The following is a 16929-nucleotide window of genomic DNA, read 5'->3' as shown; positions in this document are numbered from 1 at the left end:
GGTGACGAGTCTCATTTTACAGCCTGGACTTTGGGCAGGAATAGAAAAGGAAGAGCTGCCGAAATAATAGCATCCCTCCTATATCGATTGGCTGGTATCTGAGCCCTAACAAATCTTCGGCTCTGGGCGCCTAACAGCGACTACGTGACGGTTTGGGACAACTTACTCTTCGTGGAGTAATTAAGAATATGAAGAATATTATGTAATGCATATTTAAATTAGACGAGTACTAAAACTATTCATGAATAAATTAAACTCACAGAAGTAATGATTTTCGTTAAGAAAACTGTATTATCAAGCGTATTTCTAATTTGATTTTCATCTTTCATTAACTCCTCCCTCTACAAATAGTGGTGAAGTCGCCTATGTGCCGAGCGTAAGGATATTTCTCCCCTATTCAAACCAACAGCATTAGATAGGCGGTCTCTTGGTCTCAATCTAAGATTGACAAAGGAAAGGGGCAGTAAGGCGTCGCTTCTTAGCTGGCAGATTGCCAACTTTGAGCAAACTCTACCAATCAACATCGAAAATAGGTGGGTTTTCAGTTCCCATTCGTAATTGAGTGACCACAGTCTCTCGCTGGGGGTTGTGGGGGCTATAGTTTGCTTTTCAGCAGCTTGTGTTGGGGGTGGGGAGAAATAGAACTACAAATCCTGTCAGCCCAAGCGCGTCAGGCCATGCGCATTGTACGTCACTGCTCGTATATAAAGGCCACCTCAGGCAACAGCAGCAGCAGTTGAGGAGTGAAAGGCTGGCGAGGTGTATGTGAGATCACGACTTGGAGGAGAGTGGACTCGTTAGTTGGTACTTCATATTTTCCTTTATTTTATGCATAAAAGACAACAACCTCTCGCTTGGCGCTGAGTGACTATGAGTGGGCCAGTGGTTTCTGCGGGAACTGATAACTTGATGGCCCGGATCGGGGAGGGCGAGCGAAGTCAGAGTTCAGGTGGACAGCCGCTGAAGCTGGCACATCGGTCACCAACCGTTGGCCCTGGCGTCGTGCCGGGGATGCAGGCCGATCCGAGCCGTGACAGCAGAGGGCGAGCGCCGCTCGAGTGCGCGAGTGACGCCGAGACTGAGCTTGTCGTCCCAGCGCAAGGAGGCGGTGGCAGCGGCGGAGGAGGAGGAACTCCAGCCGTGGTAGGAGGAGGAGGGGGAGGAGGCAGCAGCGGAGGAGGTGGTGGCAAGAGGAGACACCGGAGGCGACCGTCCAAGAAGAAGCGTCGCTGGAAGCCCTACTTCAAGCTATCTTGGGAGGAGAAGAAACAGCTGGATGAGAGAGAGAGCGTACGGGCGGCCAAGACCCGGGCCGAGATGTTCGCGAAAGGTTTCACCGTGGCTCCCTACAACACCACCCAGTTCCTCATGGAGGAACACAACCAGGAGGAGCCCGACCTCAACACCGGCGTCTGCCCTAAACGTGTCAACAAGTCGGATGAGACGAGTGAGGAGGAAGAGCTGGAAGAAGAGGATCAGGACAGCGGCAGTGATGGCATGGGAGGCAACGGCAGCGAATTCCTGCAGAGAGACTTCTCCGAAACTTACGAGAAGTATCACGCAGAGAGCCTGCAGAACATGACCAAGCAGGAGCTGATTCGGGAATACCTGGAGCTGGAGAAGTGTCTGTCCAGGCTGGAGGATGAGAACAACCGGCTGCGGTGTCGCTTGGAAGGGAAGAAACTGGCCCGGGGTAACGAGGTGATGGAAAACAAGATCAGAGAACTGGAAGGAGAGATTGAGAGACTGAGAGCCGAAAACCTTGAGCTCCAGGAAGAAAACGAACAGTATAAACGGAAAAATAGACTGTCGGAAAATGATTAAAACGTGAACTCGGGTTACAAATCTAAAAACGAAGACCATATTTTTAGTCTGTACAAATTCTAGATTTGTTTTGGATTCTGTTTATTTGACACGATCTAATTGGCTTATTTTGAAATTTGGGTTAGGATAACTTTTTTCCCCCTTTTTACATTTTTAGCATCTGCCTTTGCAGAAAGTTGGAAATAACTTTAACTTGTGTTTTATACAAGTCTTTCCCCAGCCACATTTTGCTACGTGTGTAATCTGAACCAAACTATAGGCAGGTAGAGGAGATGAATTCTCTACACTTTTTAATAACATGGGTTTTATTTTGGGGATGTGATTTGTTTTTTTTTAAACCAGTATGTTAAGTTACTTTCTGTCAGTTTATTGTAAACATGATTTTCTGAAATGTTGCCAAATGTATAATGCCTATGGTACACAATCCTCTGTTTAGAGGAAGATCTGTCCAAACCATTAAATTATGGATATTTAAAAAAAATGCATGGATTTTCAATGGCTGTTATAAACCAGTGGGTAGTTATCCCTCTAATTGTTGATTTTATCACCTTTTAATATTTGACTGGACTATTCAATTGTTCAGGAGCATTGACTAATCCTGTTAATGTTTTTCTTTTGTGAAAGCCCTTAAATGTGTAACTTTGTGTATTGATCCACTTTTTTTCTCAAATTGTTCCATTTATTGTGGGAATTATATGGGGCAAACCAAACTAGCAAGTAACCAATGTTAACACGAAATCCGCAGATGCTGGAAATTCAAGCAACACACACAAAATGCTGATGGAACGCAGCAGGTCAGGCAGCATCTATAGGAAGAAGCACAGTCGACGTTTCAGGCCGAGAACCTTCGTCTTTTCTTTCCGTTAGTCCTGACGAAGCGTCTTGGCCCGAAACGTTGACTGTGCTTCTTCCTATAGATGTTGCCTGGCCTGCTGTGTTTCACCAGCATTTTGTGTGTGTTGCTTGAAGTAAGTATGTTTCAAATTTCTGTTATAAAATGTGGCAACAACATCTTGGCTGTACTTCCCAAGGAAAAACATGGGTATTAAGATTGAGGTGAAATTTGTAAAGAAAAACACAACACAATGTACCTTTTACACGGCACTAAATGAATTTAAAAAATAAAATTAGTGTCTTTAAATTCTTGTGTTTAATAACGAACAAATAATTTGGGAGCTTAGTAGTCTTCAGTTCTTTCCATTAGTGGTTGGGCATTCTGCAAAATTATTTTTAAATATCTATGGATCTGGAGCTTAAAGTTTGGGGATTTATCATTTTAAAGGCCTTTTCAGTTGCTATTGGTCTCTGCTGGAATAAGTGTGACTAGAGATGTAATAAAGGTGTGACCTTAGCTGATTGGTTGTAACTTTAAAGAGGAAAGTAGTTTGAGTAAACATGAGGCAATAATGAGGACACCTTTCTCTTTTTATTGTCCCCCAATCAATGGGCAAGTTACTTTGTGGTTAACTGTTAGTCGCTACTCTTGATGAATGGAAAGGATCCCATTTATTACACTACAACGGGATTGCTGGAATTCAACTTCTGCTTGCAATATTTCTATTGGAGACATTTTTGATACGACAATGTTACAATTTGGTTAGAAACTAGTGAGTTTTGGAACTGTTGAAATTAACCATTTAAAGGAGTATGGATTGAAAGGTATTGTAATATGAGAATCAAAATTATTACTATTGCAATAAACTGTACAGGTGAATTTTGTCTGCCAAATAGAACAAAGCCATTTTGTACTCAAAATTTAGCTACTAATTATGTTTGACAATTCCAGTGTTCAGGAATTGTCTCACATTTGTTCTTTTTTTTTGATAGGATGAATTTCCCCTAGAATGTCATCAGTATAGTTGTCAAAACTGTTAATCAGACATATTGTAGCTTGAGAAGTAAAGCTTACTGTGTTTTGGCTCAATTTCTAGTTAGTACCTTACTCAGAGAAGCCAGTATTTTGAAAGTTTTGGACACTTTGTAAATGCGTATGTAATATGATTGTTGTCTGACTTACTGAGCTCAACAATGAATAGGTAGTCTGGAAATATTCAAATAGCTTTTTTTATTAGGTGAGTACTGACATTCAGACAGATTTCAATGCTCCCCATGGTTGCTAAGTGATTCTCTTGTGTTGGGGTTCCCCACCTGGGGTCCACAGACCCCTTGCTTAATGATACTGGTCCATGACATTTATATAAAAAAAAAGAGATTGGGAACCCCTGTTCTGCTTGAATAGTAACTGATGGAAACAAAAAAACGTAGTTAATAAAAATCAGAAATGTTCAGTTTTCCAAAGCTGACTATAAATGGTTTGTAAGTTAATGTTATTTTAATGTGCATCTTGCCCTTATAATGGCCACATTTTTCTGTTCACTTTTCTTGGTTCAAGGCTATATTTGACTTTTTTTTGCACTTACTGTTTGTTTTTTAAATTGTACTTGATTTGATACACGAGGAAGTGTTGGAAATTTCCTCTAAGTTGCAGCATTAGGTTTTGCAAGGTACCTGTTAAGATTACTTGTAAATGGTTCTACTTCCAAGAAGACCCAACAGATGAATTAAAATGGACACGTGTTCCTGAATATGGCATACATTGAATGACAACCTACTCACAACTATCTTTGTTCCTTTTTTAATTCTTGATAGTTCCACAAACTAACGATATGAAATGCAGCCTTGCATCATACTAACTGCTACACTAATCTCAGCCTGAAATGTCAACTGGTTATTTGTTTCCATAGATGCTGCCTGACCTGAGTTCCTCCAGCATTTTATGTGTTGCTGTGGATTTCCAGCAGCCTCAGATGTATAAGTGATAGAATCATTCATTGAGCTTAGCCTGACTATAATTTCTTCTGATTGTAGAAACTTACTCTCAAAGGTAGCACCACTCTTTCACACTTTGACTGCTAGATGATGTGTGGTTACCACCACTGTTTTGTTTACTAAAACTTGAATCAGCAGATTAAAAGGAATTCAAACATTCCCCTATATGTCACACCCCAATAACAAACTTCTTGCTAGTAGTTTGTTCACCTGCAGACCTAACAAATCAGTTACATGGACTTGATGTAGCCTCTATTAGAAAGCTACGCGCTTCTAAATGAGTGTCATGTCTTGAATTCAATGCTGAGTAGATGTCAGGTGTTTTCATAACAGCAAAGAAGGAAAAGCCAACATGAGGAAATCTGCAGATGCTGGAAATTCAAGCAACACACACGAAATGCTGGTGGAACGCAGCAGGCCAGGCAGCATCTATAGGGAGAAGCAATGTCGACGTTTCGGGTGTGAAAGGAAAGATAGAGATTTGAAAGTACGAGGGGGAGGGGAAAATGCGAAATGATAGGAGAAGACCGGAGGGGGTGGGGTGAAGCTGAGAGCCAGAAAGGTGATTGGCAAAAGGGATACAGAGCTGGAGAAGGGAGAGGATCATGGGACAGGAGGCTTAGGGAGAAAGAAAGGGGGAGGGGAGCACCAGAGGGAGATGGAGAACAGGCAGAGTGATGGGCAGAAAGAGAGAAGAAAAAGGAGGGGGGGAACTAAATATATCAGGGATGGGGTAAGAAGGGGGGGAGGGGTATTAATGGAAGTTAGAGAAGTCAATTTTCATGCCATCAGGTTGGAGGCTACCCGGCTGGTATAAAGCCATTTGAGAGTCAGCGATCTAAGAGTCAAAATACTGCAGTTCGTTGCTTGCTAAGTATTAAGTCAAGGAAAGGTGCATAGGCAAAGCACACCTTAGCAAAATAACTAATTATGCACATATTATATACTTAACAAATTGGTTTATCAAGTGCTTTTCAATTTGCCATGTTATAAACCACCCCAACAGCCTCCCATACATCAGAACACACAGTCACTGTTGTGGACATAAAATCAGTCTTCTGGAGAGTGAAGCTATGGAAAGAATCTGAGCTGGATAGTGCTCCTGATAGTTTCCTTAGATCCTATGCAGATCAGCTGGCAGGGGCAATTGCAGATATTTTTAAACCTCTCTCTGCTTTAATTTGAGGTTCTAATGTTTTAAGAAGACCACCATCATCTAGGTACTTAAGAAGACAAAGTATTGTGCTTTAATGGCTACCTCCCAGTGACTGTGACATCCACAATGAAGCACATCTGGCACACATTAACTCCAGTCTTCTCAACAATCTTAACCTACTGCAATTCACCTACTGCTGAAACAGGTCTATGGCAGATGCCATCTCACTGGCCCTACGCTCATCTTTGGAGCATCTGGACAAAGATACCTACCTGCATTAGAGTATTTGATGGTCCTGCACCTGTACTCACTGGAGTTTAAAAGAATCTGTGGCGGGGGGAGGTGGAAATTTCATTAAAGCTTACTAAATATTGGAAGGCCTAGATAGAGTGGACATGGAGCGGATCTTTTCAATAGTGGGAAAGTCTAGGACCAGAGAGCACAGCTTCAGAATACAAGGATGTCCATTTAGAACAGAGGTGAAGATTAGTAATGGTGTGAACAGTTATGGGAAGAATGGGGTTGAGAGGGAAAATAGCTATGAGCAGACATGATGGGCCAAATCTATTTATTGAGATACAACGCAGAATAAGCCCTTCTGGCCCTTCGAGCTGCACAGCCCAGCGATAATTGCCCAACTTAATCCAAGCCTAATCTCAAGACAATTTATAATGACCAATTAACCTACCAACTGGTATGTCTTCGTACTGGGGGAGGAAACCCACGTGGTCATGGGGAAAACAAATGGCCTAATCCTGTTCCTATGTCTTATGGACTACACCTCTGCCTTCAGTACTACAATTCTGAGCAAATGCTTCTCCAAACTCCTAGATGTGGGACTCGGCACCTCCCTTTGTCATTTGATCCTTGACTTCCTGACCAACAGATCACAATCAGTAGGGATAGATAGCAACACCTCAGCCATGATTATCTTCAACACTGGTGCCCCACAAGGTTGCTTCCTCCCTCCTACTCCTTGTACAGTCATGACTGCATTGCCACATTCTGCTCTAACTCAATCCATGTCTGCAGATGATACCACTGCAGACCCTGTGTCAAATAATGATAAGTTGGAGTACAGGAAGGAGATAGAAAGCCTGGAGACATGGTGGTGTGACAAAAATCAATGTCAGCAAAACAAAAGAGCTGGTCATTGACTTCAGGGAGGTGAGCAGTGTTCACATGTGATCCTTTATCTTAATGTTTTATAACTTTTTAAAAAATCTTTCGAATAGAATCATTGTAGCACAGGAAGTGGTGAGTTGGCTGTTTATAAGAGCATCTCATTCACTGATACATCCCTGCAGTTTAGCAAATGATTTTTCCACAACTATAATCTAATTCCTTTTTTGAAAGCCACGATTAAGTCAGCATCCACCATTCTTTCAGGCAATGAACTTTATATCAAAAGTACTTAGTGAAAAATATTTCCTAAATGATACTTTTGCTTTATTTGTAACATCTGCTTGGTCTGATTCTTGATCATTTTCACAGTGGAAATAATTTCTCTTAATAGCTTTATCTGTTTGTTGGTGGCAGAAACTACAGATCTTTTGAGTGCTCAGTCTGGTGTGGTGAATGGAAAACCACAATTCAGGAGAAAGGATGCTATCTCACAAATACTGGTATTGAGTGTTGTGTCAGATAGATACAACAGAGCTGAAGAAACTGTAATAGTGGAAGGGTGTTTTTACAGACAGCAAGGTGAGAGCAGGTATAGTCAAGATAGCTATGGAAGTCTGAACTTGTAATGGATATTTGTCATTAACTTGTCCCTGACATAGTGATAGAGAAGTCAAGAATGGAAAAGGAAGAGCCAGGGGCTATGTGAAAGTGCAATGTTTGCAGAATAGGTGATGAAAAGTTCAAGTTCTGTGCAAGGCATAGCGTTGTACCAACACAATCATCAGAGTACTGGAAAAAGTGGCAAAGGAGTTGCAGGAGGACTTGTTCAATATGAGAATAAAAACTGCGGGGGGGGGGGGGAATGATTGGACTATAGTTCAAGATTGAAGCAAAGGACCCTCTGGTCATCCTGGTAGAGGATAGAGATGTAGGCACTGTGAAGTCCATTGTGAAAATAAGATGGTTTGCTCTAGGAAACCACAAACCACCAGAGCAATAGAGAGCATCAGCTGTGTCATGAATGTAGGTGGGAATTGTCTCACCCAGGGAAGAAAAGGTAGTGAAGGTAGAAAGAAATAACTTGTGTGGGATGAGAACATATTGAAATGAATCTATTAGGTCAATGTTTCTCATGGATATTGGGAAGAAGATGAAGAGGGCCTGTACATTTTATGACTGGAAGCTGTGGGCGCGAAGTCAGTCTTTCAGAGGGAATATTCAATTGTGGTTTATTTCATGCCTATTTGCATTAAATTTGGCAGACTTGATGGGCTGAATGAACTAATATTGCTCCTATATCTTATGATCTAAGTTCCATCTGTTACATGAATGTCCACTTTTGCACCCTTAGCCCTAATTTCCTAATGTCTATCACATGTTCACAGATGGTATGGTCTGCAGGTTTTTAAATCATGCCCTGTGCACCCAAGTGTAAAGCTTGATTCAGCATGAAAAGCAGTAATGTCAGACCTGGCTCCTGAGGAACAGCCCGCATCACACAAGACATGCCCTGTTCTCATTGCTACCATCAATGTCTTAGGAACGGTTTCTTCCCCTTCACCATCAGATTTCTGAATGGACAAACCAACAATGAACCTATGTACTTTGTACACCACCTCTCTTTCTTTGGCTCTCTTTTTGGATTACTTATTTCATGACATACGCCAGTGATATTAACCTGATTCTGATTCTTTTCTGAGACCATATCTGGAAAATTGGATACAGCTCAGGTCTCCTTAAGAAAGAATATACAAACGTTTTATTTATAATAAAGAGGGTGCAGCAGGGGTTTAGCAGATTATTCATGGGGAGGCTGGTTTGTCATGACGAGAGAGATTAAGTAGATTGTGCCTGTACTCAACGCATACAAAATGCTGGAGGAACTCAGCAGGCCAGGCAGCATCTGTGGAAAAGAGTAAACAGTCGAAGTTTTGGGTTGAGACCCTTCATCAGGACTGCAAAGTGTTGCAAGGATTTCCAGCATCTGCAGATTTTCTTGTGTTTGTGCCTGCATTCTACCTAATTTAGAAGAATGAGAAGGGATTTAATTGAAATATGTAAATTAGTTACAGGACTCAACAGATTTTCCCCTGACTCTGGTGTCTAGGAACAGGGTTCAAAATAAAGGATCAGCCATTTACGACTAAGAGACGAAGATAATACTTTATCAAGTAGTGAATCTTTGGAAGTCTGTACTCAAGGGCCACAGAGGTTCATTTGCTAAGTATATTTGGGGCAGATTAAGTATTAGGGGGATCACGAGACATGGGATTAGTGCAGGAACATTGTTCTGAGGCAAGACATCAGCTATGATATTAAATTTTGGGACAGGTTTCAGTGGCCGATAGTCTTATCCTGCTTCTGTTCTTTATGCTTCCTTTTGTAGATTTTTTTAAGCAATTCTTTGAATCTTGCCACAGCTAAAACTGTAAACCTGAGGTGGTAAAGTGAATATCAGCTATTTCTAAGTGAGAGAGTGTATTATAGCTGGCTACAATGGGAAATATTTTGGCACAAGGACAGTTATAATTATACATAGTCTCCAATATCACAATATTTTTAAAGGATTGTACTGTTGGAAATGGATAGGAAAGCTCAGAAGATCACTGACAATATAAGCATTGATAAAACAGATTCATCTGGAAAGTCACATTAGATGCTACAGTGGGGAAAAAAGAAAGATAGTTTATTAGACATTGGGGTTCAGATGACAAAGTTGTATTGTTGAAATACATAATGAATAGGTAGTTTGTGCTGGGAGTGGTGTGAGGGAAGTTGGCTGCCTTTAAAATAGCAGGGATATGATATCAAGGCAAATTGGATTTGCACATCTTATTGTGCCAAAAGTAGTAATCAAAGCTGCAAGGATTTTATACATTGATATCAGTCTGAGTTCAGTGTCTTCGTGAATTTGGCTCTAGATAGTGGCATATTCTTTTTGAGTTAAAAAATTAAGCTTCAGTGTTGTTATAATACAAGGCTTCCAGAGAGTAAACATTCTCGTATGTATTGAAAAGGTCTACCTCACTCTAGTCATTTGGAAGATACAAACAGCAAAAACAAAGCTAAAAGTCATTTAGAAAATGATCTGAATTTAAGGTTATGTCAAGCCTTGGCATAATTTGCAACCTTTCTCATAATGAAGTAGTTTTCCAATTACTCTTATTTTCCAAAATCCAAAATTTTGAGGTTTAAATCGCAAAGTTTTCTTTGTATTGCAAGTAAACATTATTTTGATCACTGTCTTTTTTTTTAATTGGTGCTTTGAGGAACAGGAAAAAAGACATTAATGAAAGAAAAAGATAGTGAGTTTAAACATTTTCCTCCGGAAAATAAAATAAGTTTGTTATAAAAATAAAGCAATTAAAAATAAGCCTGCTCTATAACAACTCTGCATACAATATATTTCATATCTTCTGTATATAAAACTATCATAAGTGTTCATTTCATTCTGAACATCTTGTACTACCTCTGGCAAGTTGAATGAAGTACCATTATGTTAATAGGGTCTTTTCCATTTTGCATCATGAACCATCAGTTACAGCATCTCAGTGGAAATGATCCTGCATGCTGTTAAAGAAGCCTGAAGGCAAAAATAATTCAGTTCAGTGATAAAATTCATTACAGCAAGGATTGTCAGTGTATTGGAGGTTCACTGTAACACTCCTTAGAATTTGAAAATTCATTCCACTTTCTACTGTGCAATATCTCATTTTAAGCCTATTGTAGCATTATTCACACATTGATTATATTAAAAATATTCTAATCACTGTGCATAACATTCTGTAATGGTGTTCTTTAGGTGAAGTTGTAAAAAAATCATTTTTCATTATCTCAGTTTATACAGGATCACAAGTCTTTCAGATCTACATCTAAGTCCTTCACATTTGCAGTGAAGAACATTTCAAGTTCAATTTTTAATGTATATTTAAAAAATTCTAAACTAAGTTTAATAACATGACAAAAAATGCAATACAGAACTGTGCAAAGGTCTCAGGCACACATAGGTATAGCTAGGGTGCCTAAGGCTTTTGCACAGTGCTGTATTTGTCAATGTGGAGCAGAGAGCAAGTTTGTAAATATAATGGGGGCAAAACATATTGGGAATGGTGAGAATGGAGTGCCGTGAGCAGGTTGTTGGACAGGTGGCAGAGAAGGAATACCAGGGGCAGTGGAAGGTGTGGGTGCAGACACACCCAGTCCTGAGACACCAGGAAAGGTCATTTGATTCCAAACAATAGGTTTATTGATTATTCCAGAATGTCTCTCTGGTGTTTCCCACTCCCTTCCCACGTTCAGTCCACAATAGAGACCCATATCAGAATCAGATTTATCATCACTCACTTATGTCATGAAATGTGTTTTTTTTTTTGCAGCAGTACAGTGCAATACATAAAATACTACAGTATTGTGCAAATGTCTGAGGCACCCTGGCTATATATATATATATATATATGTGCCTCTGGCATCTGCACAGTTCTATGTGTTTCATCACTAAAAGGTTAGGTCCAAAATTTGCCTTTCATGGATTTGTCAGCATTGTTCATGTCTGTATACAAAGAGCTCAGATCCTGCGTAAGCCACATTAACATTCAAATTAAGATTTACAAGGGGTGACAGAAAAGTGAATTTTGGAATGCATTTTTGAGCAAAAATATTTCATTATTTACTCAGGCCCATCTACTTGTGGCATCCCTTTCCTACATTAAGTCATGGATTTATAACGTTTGCTAAAATTCAGTCCAGCAAAAGAAACCATAATTATTTCTCTATGTGGCAAAGATATTTTACTCTTGCAAATTCAGTAAGATCTCTAGTCAGTGTATATATTATTCACAATTCCACACTTCGTTTTCTCAAAATATCCTCACTTTCCAGTGCCAAGATCGAAGTCTAAGATCTTCATTGTCCTGATGAAGTGTCTCGGCCCGAAACGTTGACTGTTTACTCTTTTCCATAGATACTCCCTGACCTGCTGAGTTCCTCCAGCATTTTGTGTGTGTTGCTTTGGATTTCCAGCATCTGCAGATTTTCTTGTGTTTATTATCTATTTAACAAATAGGTATCTTACATGATTCTTCGGTGTAGTTCTAGGCTCTTTACATCATGAGCTTTCTAAATAATGGATTTATGTGTACTTTGCATTAGGTAATGTACTTGCACATCATTTGTTGTAAATGTAGCCTACTTTTGGAAGATGAGTACATAAGTATAAAATAGGCATTCAATCCTAACCTTCCGAGAATAAATCCTACAGCCTCTGATCATAATATTCAATTGAATCACAAATAGCTCCCTGGATTTTGCCTTCAGTTCTCTACCTCAAGATTCCTTAAAGTGCAAATACGGTTGAAGTCAGAAGTTTACATACATCTTAGCCAAATACATTTAAACTCAGTTTTTCACAATTCCTGACATTTAATCCTAGAAAACATTCCCTGTCTTAGGTCAGTTCGGATCACTACTCTATTTTAAGAATGTGAAATGTCAGAATAATAGTAGAGAGAATGATTTATTTCAGCTTTTATTTCTTTCATCACTTTCCCAGTGGGTCAGAAGTTCACATACACTTTGTTAGTATTTGGTAGCATTGCCTTTAAATTGTTTAACTTGGGTCAAACGTTTTGGGTAGCCTTCCACAAGCTTCTCACAATAAGTTGCTGGAATTTTGTTCCATTCCTCCAGACAAAACTGGTGTAATAGAGTCAGGTTTGTAGGCCTCCTTGCTCGCACACGCTTTTTCAGTTCTGCCCACAAATTTTCTATTGGATTGAGATCAGAAAATGATGTCAAGTCTGGTTCACCCTTGGGAGCAATTTCCAAATGCCTGAAGGTACCACATTCATCTGTAGAAACAATAGTACACAAGTATAAACACCATGGGACCATGCAGCCGTCATACCGCTCAGGAAGGAGATGCGTTCTGTCTCCTAGAGATGAACGTACTTTGGCGCAAAAAGTGCAAATCAATCCCAGAACAACAGCAAAGGACCTTGTGAAGATGCTGAAGGAAACAGGTAGACAAATATCTATATCCACAATGAAACGAGTCCTATGTCGACATAACCTGAAAGGCTGCTCAGCAAGGAAGAAGCCACTGCTCCAAAACCACCATAAAAAAGCCAGACTACAGTTTGCAAGTAAGCAACGATCTTACTTTTTGGAGAAATGTCCTCTGGTCTGATGAAATAAAAATTGACCTGTTTGACCATAATGACCATCGTTATGTTTGGAGGAAAAAGGGTGAGGCTTGCAAGCCGAAGAACACCATCCCAACTGTGAAGCATGGGGGTGGCAGCATCATGGGGGTGTTTATGTTATGGGGCTTTGCTGCAGGAGGGACTGGTACACCTCACAAAATAGATGGCATCATGAGGAAGGAAAATTATGTGGATATATTGAAGCAACATCTCAAGACATCAGCCAGGAAGTTAAAGCTCGGTCGCAAATGGGTCTTCCAAATGGACAATGACCCTAAGCATACCTCCAAAGTTGTGACAAAATTGTTTAACGACAACAAAGTCAAGGTATTGGAGTGGCCTTCACAAAGCCCTGACCTCAATCTGATAGAAAATTTGTGGGCAGAACTGAAAAAGCGTGTGCGAGCAAGGAGGCCTACAAACCTGACTCAGTTACACCAGTTCTGTCTGGAGGAATGGAACAAAATTCCAGCAATTTATTGTGAGAAGCTTGTGGAAGGCTACCCAAAACGTTTGACCCAAGTTAAACAATTTAAAAGCAATGCTACCAAATACTAACAAAGTGTATGTAAACTTCTGACCCACTGGGTAAGTGATGAAAGAAATAAAAGCTGAAATAAATCATTCTCTCTACTATTATTCTGACATTTCACATTCTTGAAATGATGTAGTGATCCTATCTGACCTAAGACAGGGAACGTTTTCTAGGATTAAATGTCAGGAATTGTGAAAAACTGAGTTTAAATATATTTGGCTAAGGTGTATGTAAACTTCTGACTTCAACTGTAGATGTCCTTGTCCTGAATTTGTACTTTGACTCGGGCTCATGCAGCATCTGCTGAGGGAAACTAACATTAAACATTACAGATCGAGACCCTTCATTTTAACTGATGTTGCTCCAGATTCCAGCGTCTGCAGCCTCTGCTGTCTCCACTTCGTACTTTGCTATAGGTGCAGCATAATCTTAAAACATTAACTACTTTAGGCTGAACTGAAGAGTGGATTTGAGTTTACAAAATTGCTAGAGCAAACAATAATTAAATCAACTCATCTGATTGTGTGCTTGCTTTGCAATTAAACTTCGTGACCTTAATGAAGTACAGTCAATTTTAGCAGCATTTTGCATTATACAATGCATTGTCTTTGTAAAACAACACCACAGCTATAAACAAAACCATGGGTAATCCATTAATCTGCAACATTTTGAAAGGTCTGCATATAACACTTACTTAATGTTTTGCGGTAGTTACTTCCTGAAAATGTCACACTTCAGCTATCTCAGTCTTCCCAGTGTACATCTCTGAGGAAAGCAGCAAATGATGAGAACTTGATAATGCTGTAATGTACAGAGGTGCCAATTGGGAGTAGGGAGGTGGTATCATTTCTGGTAGCTCATCTTGTTATCTTAGGCAGAAAGGTGCAAATAACTTTATCTTGTGACATAAATTTATGAGTCTGTGATACAAACTGCAGAGTTAAATCAAAAACAAAGAAAAGAGTTTAAAGATAACAAATGGGAGAATCCTAAAAATATTCAGAAATAAACAGTTCTGCATTTGAATAACCATTGTAGAGACCCTATCATAGTAGATAGGAGAGGTTGATCCGATTTCAAAACCAGTATCTTCAAGCATTGGAACATAAAGCATAGAACAGTACAGAACAGGAACAAGCCATTTGGCCTTTAATGTTGTGTCGAATCAGCTAAGAAGCAAATCAAAAACACTCAAACACTAATCCCTCCTACCTACACCATGTCCACACCCCTCCATCTTCCTTACATCCATGTGCCTATCCAAACATCTCTTAAATGCCTCTAATGTATTTGCCTCTACCACCATACCAGACAGTGCATTCTAGGCATCCACAACACTCTCTGAGTAAAAAACTTACCCCTCACACCCCCCTTGAACCTACCCTCTCTCACCTTCAATGCATGCCCTCTGTTATTAGTCATTTCAAACCTGAAAAATAGATACTCCCTATCAACTCTATCTATGCCTCTCACCATCTTATAAAAACTCTGTCAGATCTCCCCTCAGCCTCTGGCCCTCCAGAGAAAACAACCAAAGTTTATCCAGACTCTCGTGATAGCACGTCCCCTCTAAACCAGGCTGCACCCTCTGCAAAGCATCAACATCCTTTCTGTAGTGGGGCAAATAGAACTGTATGCAATAACCAGAGTTTTATAAGGTTGCAACATAACCTCCTGACATTGAACTCAGTGCCTCGACTAATAAAAGCAAGCATTCCATAAGCCTTCTTAACCACTTTATTGACCTGTGTAGCCACTTTCAATGAGCTATGAACTTGGATCCCAAGATCTCTCTGCTTAGCATCACTGCTACGGATCTTGTACAATGTACTGTCTCCTTGCATTTGCCCTACCAAGCTGCAACACCTCACATTTATCTGGGTTAACCTCCAACTACCGGTTCGCTGTCCATATCTGCAACTGATCTATATTGCATTGTATTCTTTGCCAGTCTTCTACACAATCCACAACTCCGCCAATCTTGGTATCATCCGTAGACTTACTAACCCACCCATCTGTTGTGTTCTCTATATGTACCATGGGTTACTCATAAAGAAACATATTCTGGAGAACATAACTAGAACTTTAATTTAACAGCAAACAGCAACCACGTTTTAACATACAAGCTTCTAGATCATTCTGTCATTTCTGTGCATGCTCCGAAATCTGTCCAATCACGTTCCTACACGTGACATGTGATATCACCATATCTTCCTTTCCTTAAAAAGAAAAACAATTAGCAACATTAATCAAAACAAATGCATAATTTAACTTGTCTCTATCATTCTCTCTGGGGGTTTACAAACACTAGTAGTGGTTCTAAACCCCACCAGAAGTGGTTCATACAGTTCTTGTGTTTCATTGTTATTTTCATGTTTCGTCTGGTCTGCATGAGTTAACCAAAACTCTGAAGTTGGCTCTTTCTTAAGGTCTTTGCGATTTCTTCTTAACACTGTTCCTTCTGTTTGGACCATGTATGATCTGGGTTGTACTTCTTCAAGTACTGTAGCTTTCTGTGTCCATGTGTTCATTTTGTCTTGTATCCTCACTTCATCTCCTTGGTGCAGTTCAGGTAATCGATGAGAACGTCTGTCAAAGTATGTTTTCTGCTTTGCTTTGTGTTCATCTTTCCATCTTTTCACTTGTTCACCTCCCTCTGTTCTCAGAAGGCTCTCATCTATTGGCAGATTGGATCTCAAACGGCATCCCATCAAGAGCTGAGCAGGTGAAAATCCATATTCAAGTGGAGTACTGCGATAGGCTAACAAAGTTTTATAAAAATCACAATCACTATCATTTGCTTTGTGCATCAGTTTCTTAATAATTCCTACCGACTTCTCAACTGATCCATTTGACTGAGGGGAAAACGGACTAGATGTTGTATAAACAAAGCCCCATTCCTGAGCAAAATGTCTCATGCATTCACCATTGAATTGTGGACCATTGTCTGTGAAAACTTCATCAGGTACACCATGTCTGGAAAAAACTGATTTCATGCATGTAATTATATTCTCTGCTGTTGTTCTGCCCAAACCACACACTTCAGGATACAAGGAGTAGTAATCTGTAATTAATAGATAATCTTTATTGTCAGTTACAAACAGATCAATGCCTACCTCTGATAAGGTCTCTGAGGACTAGGATGTGGATGCAGTGGCTCCTTAGGGTTGCTAGGTTGGTAGTTAAAGCATATTCGACAAGAAGACACCAATTCTGCAATTTCTTGATTCATCCTGGGCCAAAACATCACTTCCTGTGCC

At 40.0% G+C, this 16929-nt stretch overlaps 2 protein-coding genes across 2 annotated transcripts in view; both read left to right on the top strand.

Moving 5' to 3' along the window:
- The window catches only part of acbd4 (acyl-CoA binding domain containing 4), a 245714-nt gene that overhangs the window by 153060 nt on the left and 75725 nt on the right, over positions 1-16929 (top strand). The gene's annotated exons all lie outside the window — the stretch shown is intronic.
- On the top strand, positions 713-2965 carry LOC140741431 (protein HEXIM1-like). Its single transcript, XM_073071608.1, has one exon. It carries the CDS (start codon positions 871-873, stop codon positions 1822-1824), a length of 954 nt encoding a protein of 317 aa, XP_072927709.1. The 5' UTR covers positions 713-870; the 3' UTR covers positions 1825-2965.

Source organism: Hemitrygon akajei, chromosome 18 (genome assembly GCF_048418815.1).
Source record: "Hemitrygon akajei chromosome 18, sHemAka1.3, whole genome shotgun sequence".
Classification (NCBI taxonomy): domain Eukaryota; kingdom Metazoa; phylum Chordata; class Chondrichthyes; order Myliobatiformes; family Dasyatidae; genus Hemitrygon; species Hemitrygon akajei.
The sequence above is the reverse complement of the archived record's forward strand: the minus strand, read 5'-3'. Positions and strand labels throughout refer to the sequence as shown.